Source organism: Egretta garzetta, unplaced genomic scaffold, assembly GCF_000687185.1.
Source record: "Egretta garzetta isolate BGI_Z169 unplaced genomic scaffold, ASM68718v1 scaffold732, whole genome shotgun sequence".
Lineage (NCBI taxonomy): Eukaryota > Metazoa > Chordata > Aves > Pelecaniformes > Ardeidae > Egretta > Egretta garzetta.
The window spans coordinates 1212986-1222303 of record NW_009259029.1 but is presented as its reverse complement, the minus strand read 5'-3'; the positions used below and the strand labels follow the sequence as shown (position 1 = coordinate 1222303).

Below are 9318 nucleotides of genomic sequence, written 5' to 3'. Positions count from 1 at the left end.
AAAACAGCTATACAAAGGTTTCAAAGTGCTTGATAAACCTGACAGTCTTATACTAGAGCAAATGGTTCTCCTAAAGCCCTTGAAACAAAGTCTTACGAAATCCCTATATATCTCCACTGCATATAGAGGTTAAAAAAAAATGTCACCATGAGTCCTCTGTACACCAAGACGTGGAAGCCAGGACTTCACACTAGTGTCTTCCCAAGTGACTGAAGCACTCCTATACAAATTATTTTTAATAACCAATTCTTAATTAAAGGCAAAAATTATATCAGTGAAACAACCCCTCCCATGGTGCGAGTTTAAAGGAACACTATTATTTCTTGACTGAAAGTCAGCAATTACTATTTTAGTGAAATCTGAGGTGTTCTCTGATCCTTCTGATTTGGAGCAGAGGCTTTTTCTCCTACCACTGGTTTAATCTCTAGTGGGACTTTGATTTGATTGGCTTTCTTGTTCTTCCCTTCTTACAGCAGCACCTGCGGCAGCAGAACAGGCAGCACTTCAGAGAAATGAAGAGGGAGAGGAGCACCACAGCGAGGAGGAAGGCGATGACATCCAGGGAGTGGTACTGGATCCAGTTCAAGTCATGAGCAGCAGGTCGCAGGTGTGGGGCCCCTTTGTGTCTCATTACAAACTCCACCCAGTGCACAGCCAGGTCCAGGGGGGGGATGGGTCTGTCAAGGTGAAGGTCAGAGAGACGCTTGATGTTCTCTTTGTACCTGCCAAGAAAAGACATTTGGTGTTTTCAATGACTTGTGGTGCTGAGACTGAGTCCCCAGAAAACACGGATGCAGTGTCAGTTGTCTGATGGCCCACTGGGGGCTTCTCAGGTAGTGTTTCCCCAACATCACCACCCCATGCGATGGATAATGGCAAAGTTATGGGCCCAGAAAAGGGCTGTTCTCCGTGACAAAAAAAGAGGGAAAGGTATTAGAAGAAAAAGAAAAAGCTTAGTTTGAGCTGTCAGCAAAATGTCTGGGGTGAAGGTATCTGGCTGAAATGTGAGACTGGGTGTAGAAAAGCTGTCCAGCTGAAGATCAAGGTGCTTTATTATTACTGTTGTTATTATTATTGCTATAAGAACAGTGGTTAGGAAATAATGGTAGTAAGGTGCGGTGTTTAAGAAACATGATGGGGAAGAGGATGCCAAGGACTGAGAGGCCCTAGTGACAACAGAGAATGCTCCCCTTTGCTGGGATGCCTTAAAACACCTTGGGCATGTTGACTACAAGACTATGATGTCTAGCATGGTTCCCTGTACCACCTCAACCTATCCATGCATATTCCTCCCACTCTGTGCTGGAATTGTCCAGCATTGCTGACCCAAGCAGCAGCTGACTGTGCTCATACAGTCCCTTATGAGCACTAAGAGGGGAAAAATGACTGAGAAAACTGGTCTGTAAAATAAATGAGTGATAATATCTATGTTTAGTAAACCCTGCCAGCTGGGAGGCAATGCTTCCTGATGCAGTACAGCCTCTGGACTATACCAAGGCGCTGCCACTTGTCTCCTTCCTCCTGCTGCTGTGCAGACAGCATCTCTGGGCAACCCTCATGCAAAGAAAATCGGCCAGGCAGCTGACACTTTCACCCTTTTCAGGCTTCTCACAGACTCATGCTACCACTGATTTGGGGGGAAAAAAGCAGTTTGCCACATATCCCTTCACCGATTGCTTTTTCTACCATATTGTGTCAAAGCCTTTGACATCGCTGTGTGGTAAATTTGGCTTTAAGCAGATGACATCTTTTGTTAACTTGATTTCTTCCACTGCACTTACACCCCATCCCCTCTGATACCTGCATCCTCTCATATCTGCCAGTTCTCGTCACCTAATGATTATAATCCCAGGAGGTGAGAAGGATGGTGCTGTTACAGGGACAGGATGAGGTTAACCCAGGGCAAGCAATGATGTAACTTTGATATAAGAAGGCATAAAAGAACAGATTAGTATTCTGTTAAGCTGGAAGCTAGAGTGCTGGTGTTACACAGCAGTAGAAGGAGAAAGGCTGCGCTTCTATTACTGACTTTTTATCATTAATAACTGCTTTCAGGGCAACGGATATGTCCTTCGAAGTCATTTTGAGTATATTCAGCGTCAGTCCTGCTCCCCGTGACTCTACTCGCTTGGCGTTGTCCATCTGGTCTCCAAATAAAGGCATTAGTACCATTGGCACTGCATTGCATATGCCCTCGTAAACACCATGTGAGCCTCCATGGGTAATAAAGGCACGAGTCTTAGGGTGAGCTGTGGAGGGAAGAAAGACTTGCTTAGCACTTTCATTTGTTAAGTCACAGTAACACATCCCTAGGGAAAAACTTGCACAAAAATGGCATTGGTAGGTATAAATCAAGAACTTTGGGCCATCATGTGCATCATTACTTAGGAACAGACTCAGGGCTGTGGAGAACAGGACATTACAGGGGATTGAATGAACCTTGTGCTGGAGAGCTCTGTCTTGGTTTGGGTAATCTCTGGAAAGCCTTGGGCAATCCTCTAAAGCTTCTCAGATTTTAGGATGAAATCAGAGCCAAGTAAGGTTAAAGATGATGTTACCACTGCTTGCTTTTTACCATGTCTTCCACTTGCTGGTTTTGCAGATCTCCTAGAGCTGAACCCTGTTGTCTAACCAACAAATGCACTCCTGGCAATAGCATATACAATTTTACCACCTGAAAAATCTGACAGCCTGTCTGCAAATGCTCACTCAGGGGCCTTAAATTTTCTTTTCAGTCCAGTAGACAAAACCCCATGGCTGGGTGTTGAGACTGGCTAGTCAGAGATAAAGACCTCCATGTTTGACAGTAAGGGTAGTCAAGTGTTGGAACACCTTTCCAAACAGTGTTGTTTCATAATTCGGCAATTTTTACGTCGCAATCAGGTAAGTTTCTAAATTACAAGCTTTGGTTCAAACAGCAAAGACTGTAAGGAAGTCCTGTGACCCACAGTGATACAGGTTGTCAGCACAGATAATGCTAATGGGGCCTTACAACAGCATTATCAGGTTAAAAAAACCCACTGGTGTCATTCAAGGTGTCTCAGACCTACCTAAAAGATCGTTCTGTGGCAACCATTTGACAAGTTTTACATTCTTCGGCAGGTTGGGGGGCACCTCTCCCGTGTATCGCCACAAAACCTTTCAAGAGAAGTAAACACAATGTCAGTTCTCAGCAACCAGCCTCTTGCTGCTCCTCATCTTAAAAACCATAGCTAAAAACATCCATGGTGCACAAAATCTTTTTTGTTGTGCAGAGCAGCTGGGGTGACAGTTTCTTCTGGCATCAGGGAGCAGGAGAAAGAAGGGAGGGCCAAGCACACTGAAAGCCAAAGGTAATCATATACTGTATTTGAAAACAGTCTTGAATTGCTGTGCTAGAAGGCGGAAGGGGAAACCATACCGTCTGAGGGACTGATCCCAAGGCTTCTGCAATTTCTGTGGCTTTCTTCATAGGAATCTCAGAGACCATGGAGCCCAGCGAGAATACAACAATGCCGTGCTCTCCAGAGGCATTCACAATAGCTTCGAATTCCTGCCCAAGACAAAGCACATCCTTAGTCAAAGTCCCTTCCACATCATGTGCTATAATTTCTATCATGTTGCCACAAAACTATCTGGAAAGGCAATAAAATGAACAGTCAACGCAACAGAATTACAATCAGGAAAATTAGTTATCTATATGAAAATGAGTCCCAGGGGAAAAAAATGGGCACAGGTGGATGAACAAAGTTATGGAAGTGTGTGAGTGTTTGCAGAATTGAAGGCCAAACTAAGATTCAGTATGGACATGAGAAAAAATTTATTTTAAAACAGTCACATAGCAAAGCCTGCCTGCTCAAAGACATTGGTTTCTGCACCGTAAAAAAAGATGCTGTGCCAATTAAAGAGATCAATTCATCATCATACTTTTCCTGACAACCAATCCCCAGGTGAATACGTTGTGGTTTATTTTCACATTTATTGCAAGTGAGATGCTCTGGCTTTAGAGTTGATGCTCTTCTTTTCAAATCATGCAGCTGCAAGAGAGAATTAAGATTTTGAAAACTGTTCTGACAGCAGATAGCTCTAATTTCTAATATCTGGATTTACTGGGTCTACTTTGAGTATGATCATATTGAACCACTGCCAATTTTTTTTATCCGTTTTGTTTTATTTAAATAAAAGAAGGACTAGGAGATCTGCCACTGGAATGCAAGAACAAAAGGATTCCAATGAAGCAGAGAAACAGCTGAAGGCTGCAGCAAAAATCCTGTGACATTGAAAAGTATTCAGTAAAGCCAGGGAAGGAAGAACAAAACTGGGGGGAATTGCTGTGGGCATCAGAGTTAAATGAGTGGAATAAAATGAACTAAATGTTCCTGTAAGTCTGGCAATTGAAATGTTATCTCTAGGGTCTGAGGGGATAACCGAGATTGACCCTCTTAGTTTACAAGCTCTTACGTATTTTTGTGGCTGACCAGAGTGCTGTGGCCCTTCACTTGGACTGGATCCCAAATAGGAGGCACCATCAAAGGTTTGGTGATAGCTGCACTCCGAACAGCAGACCTGATGCTCTCCTGGGGGCAACCAAGGTGAAATGTAACTCTCATTTCAGGGCTTGGTTCTGTCTTACCAGATTTCTCTGAAGACACACTCTCCATTAAGGCATTGTAGATGTCTGGTTGGGAACACGGGGCTCAGTTCTACATAAACTCACAGACATCTGGAAACTGCAAAATCCTCCCCAAACTACAAATGTGCTTTTGGTACAGAATTCTTTGGCAGTTCCTGATGCAGTGGAACAGATATGGCTATTTCAGGGTGTATTTAGCCCTATTTATTTTCTATGGGAGTAGTCACATCAGTTTTACTCTGTTCTTTAAATGTTTTTGTGTGCCAAGGTCTGATTTTCTGCTCAGAAATGCCCCTACCATTATGAAACTTTTTGCAGCCTTGCCTTGGAAATTGGTGGGTTATTTTACTAAAGTCTTTTTAACCAGCAGCTCCTTGTATTGGTGGGTGCTACACATGACCTTTATGAAATACCTGCAGTGGACACTCACTGAAAAATAAGAGAAAGCACAAAGAATTAGAAGGATTTCTTAGTGGCAAGTGGCAGATAACCCATATTTAGGAAGTTTGGCATACTTCAAGCAAAATACAGTTGCAGTCCAGATCTGTGGCAGAGTATTTTGCACAAAAGAAGCAGATCTCTTGCTGCTTGACTGGATGGTGGGGATTGCATTCAGGTCTGCCACTGTCTGAAATTCCTGTAGAAATGGTCCTCTGCTCAAGGGCAGAGGACTAGGATGATTTGGCATGCTACATTACCCTAGCTAGCACCACATCTTGTAAACAGGTATACAGAACAAAATTACTGGAAATAGGCAGCCAGAAAATACTGGGGGGAAGAAATTGGAAAAGCTCAGCTTTGTATGCACGCATCTCTGGGAATCTGGAGGTCTCCCACAAAGCAACGTACTCCTCAATGCACAAAGGATGCAGCGGTGCAAAGTGCCTTCCTAGCCACTTGCACCTCGCTCTTTTGCCTGTTACTGTTACAGCCAGGAGCTCCATCTCATGGTGAGAGCTAACAGTGCAGACATAGCTAAACTAGGGAAAAAAAGGTAACTAACCTGTGATAATGCTTTTTCCTGAGTGCAGCTTATGCCTCCGATCAAGACCATATTAGGCATTAGGGGTCTGGGGTACTCAAACACAAAGTCGTATTTCATGAGCCAGATAGACGCATGGCTGAACAGCTCAGGCACTGTTGCCTCTCGTTGGAGGAATTCTTTGACCAAACTATCATATGATGAATAAAGAAAGCTGCAAGCCAGGGAACTGCTCAGGCTAGCTATGAGATTGCCCACGCGCTGGAGGAACGCCATGCGGTCCGTGTAGTGAGTGAAGAACCTAGGAATGTAAGAAGGGGGATTTGGACAGAGGGTGGCATGGAAATCTAGACTGCATGGCAATCCCCGTACAAGGTACACAGAAGGTAGGGCGAGATGTTCAGCCAGTATCTGTCCACATGGAAAAAAAGGATCCATAAAGACAACATCAAATTTGCTTTCTTCGAGGTATTCAATCAGCTCTTTGTTAGACAGAAGACGTTTGCAGGATTCAAAGAACATGGTTGTAATATTTGCCATTTTTGATAATTTTTCCAAGAAGGGTTGAGGTGTGAAACTCTTATAGCCCAGCTTTTTAAATTCTGCCTCCACATACTCCTTGGTGTAAGGCACAGAGTATGTTTTCATGGTATAATGCACCGATGAATCTATCCGCAAATTGATCTCTGGCGCAACCACCACGATTTCATGTCCCTTCTGTCTGAGCCGCTCCACAACCGGGCGCATGCTGAGCCAGTGGCTGCCATCAATAGGTACAACCAAAACCTTTCCACCTTCAGAAAATGTCCACAGGAGCAGGAAAAACACAACCCAGGAGGCAAGAGTATTAAATCCTGCATTCGAAGAAGCCATTTGCCTTGTGCTGTCAGCAACGTTTTAAACAGCTGCAAAACTATTGCAGGGGACAAGGAGTAAATCGTGGGGTACTTTGCACTTTAATCTTAGCTAAGGTAAAAGTGTTTAATTTTTAACGGACTGTATGTTTGTGGGCAGACATGAGGGTAATTTTTAACTGTGGGTAATGGTTGGGTTTATCTGTGCACACAGTGAAGGCTTTAAGCAACTGGGCACTGCAAGGTAAAGCTGAATGCTTGAATTAACATCAGAGGTTTCAAATGCTCAAGGGAGAAATGTCAAGCAATTGGCCGTGTGTTGCACTGAAAGGCTGAACAGAGTTATGAATGGGAGGTAACACCTGACCAAGCAATCGGTATCTCACTAACATCCAGTTAATGATAAACTCCCTGCCTTGAGTCTGCTCAGCTGATGGGACACAAAACTCAGAACAGAAGTCTGACCTTTAGCTTACCGTGTGTGCTCAGAGTCTAAACAAGAAGCAATGATTGACAGAGATTTGATATACCAGTGGGTTGATAAGGTTTATCTTCAGATTTGTTTCTATATTCTACCAGTTACAAGTGAAAGCCCTAAATCTACAGTAGTAAACATGATGCAAGCTTAGCAATAACTTCTGTTATTGCAACACCACTGCAGTCTGAAAAACAGAATAAATGACTGATCTTTGCACTATTTGCACAGCCCCCTAGGGAGATTTAAACAAGCTAGGGAGGGAGAGTAGATAGTTACAATCCCAAAGGCTTCTTTTTTCTAATCATCCTCTTATATGCTAACTTACATTGCTTCTTACACAAATCCAGAGGCAAAAGAGCACCCTCTACCATCTTTGATTGTATTTGGGGTATTCATCTGCATTATCAATCTCTATGGTGCAACATCAGTGCCTGGGTATATACACAGAGTTAGAATCATAGAATCATAGAATCGTAGAATGTTTAGGGTTGGAAGGGACCCCTAGAGGTCATCTAGTCCAACCCCCCTGCAGTGAGCAGGGACACTGCTAACTAGATCAGGTTGCTCAGAGCCCCATCCAACCTGGCCTTGAATGTTCCCAGGGATGGGGCCTCCACTACCTCTCTGGGCAACCTGTTCCAGTGTTTTACCACCCTCATTGTAAAAAATTTCTTCCTTACCTCTAGCCTGAACCTACCCTGTTCTAGTTTAAAACCATTTCCCCTTGTCCTAACACAGCTGGCCCTACTAAAAAGACGTTCCCCATTAGTTCCCATTAGTTCCACATTTTCATTTTTTGTCCAGTCAGGTCTCCTGCAATTAGTATTCCACAACTGTTAGGGATATTAAATCAAATGACCTAGTTTTATTTTGTTATTTATTCCTTTCACAGAATCACAGAATCATTTGGTTGGAAAAGACCTTTAAGATCAAGTCCCACCACACCTGTCCACCACTAAACCATGCCTCTAAGCACCTCGTCTACCTGTCTTTTAAATACCTCCAGGGATGGAGACTCAACCACTTCCCTGGGTAGCCCGTTCAAGTGCCTGATAACCCTTTTAGTGATGAATTTTTTTCTAATATCCAATCGAAACCTCCTCTGACACAACTTGAGGCCATTTCCTCTTGTCCTATTGCTTGTTACTTGGGAGAAAAGACCAACACCCACCTCACTACAGCCTCCTTTCAGGCAGTTGTAGAGAGCAATAAGGTCTCCCCTCAGCCTCCTCTTCTCCAGGCTCAACAACCCCAGTTCCCTCAGCCACTCCTCATCAGACTTGAGCTCCAGACCCCTCACCAGCTTTGTTGCCCTTCTCTGGACACACTCCAGCACCTCAATGTCCTTCTTGTGGTGAGGGGCCCAAAACTGAACACAGTATTCAAGGTGCAGCCTCACCAGTGCTGAGGACAGGGAAAGGATGACTTCCCTAGTCCTGCTGGTCACACTATTTCTGATACAAGCCCGCATGCCCTTGGCCTTCTTGGCCACCTGGGCACACTGCTGGCTCATATTTAGTCAGCCGTCGACCAGTACCCTATATCCCTCTCTGCCAAGCAGCTTTCCAGCCACTCATCCCCAAGCCTGTAGCATTGCATGGGGTTGTTGTGACCCAAGTGCAGGACCCAGCACTTGGCCTTGTTGATTTATCTAGATATAGCATATGTGCCATGATTGCCTAATATTATGATGTTATGCTTACAACAAGCTAAGCTATACCTAGGCAGCTACCTAGCTTAGACAGCTTCACCTAAGCTCTCCTGGAGCAAAACCCTTCAGCTGCTTGCAGTACAAGTCCTATGATCATCTATCAGAGCCTGAGATTACTATTTCCAAATCATGCCACCCTAGTATTCAATCACATATTGGCTCAAGCACAAATACTACTATATGAAGGACTTAAAAAAGGAAATCTTAAATAATCACTAATAAATGCTATAATACCCTCAACATAAACAATGACAAACCTTTGATAATGGCTTCTTCTGCTCACAGTTGATGCCTCCAATATAGACCATATTTGGCATTATTGGGCACGGATACTCAAAACCAAAGTCATCAGCCAAATGGATGTTTTGCTAAAACAGTTCCAGTACTGTTACTTCTTTGTGAAGAAACTCAGAAGCTAAGTTCTCATATTTTAAATAAAACAGATAGCTAAACAAATGCTCTGAAAAACCAACCAGGAGGTTCTTCACATGCTCTATAAATGTCATGTGATCTGAACTGGACATGAAAGTCGTTGGCACGTAAGAAAAAGGGCTGGAACACTGGTGGCTTTGTAGTCTAAGGTACATGGAAGGCCACTCATGAAGTACGCTGAAGGGAGAGAGATTCAGCAACAGTTGGTCCACAGGGCAACACAGGATCCATCATAATGGCATCAAATTT

At 43.7% G+C, this 9318-nt stretch overlaps 1 protein-coding gene across 1 annotated transcript; it reads right to left on the bottom strand.

The window, feature by feature from the left end:
- Positions 1-424: 424 nt before the first annotated feature.
- LOC104122539 (UDP-glucuronosyltransferase 1A1) lies at positions 425-8954 on the bottom strand. The gene is made up of 5 exons (XM_009634685.2): positions 8895-8954; positions 3401-3532; positions 3051-3138; positions 2030-2249; positions 425-722 (listed from the first exon to the last, which is right to left on the bottom strand). The coding sequence occupies exons 1-5, from the start codon at positions 8952-8954 to the stop codon at positions 425-427; spliced, it is 798 nt and encodes a 265-aa protein (XP_009632980.1).
- Positions 8955-9318: the final 364 nt, after the last annotated feature.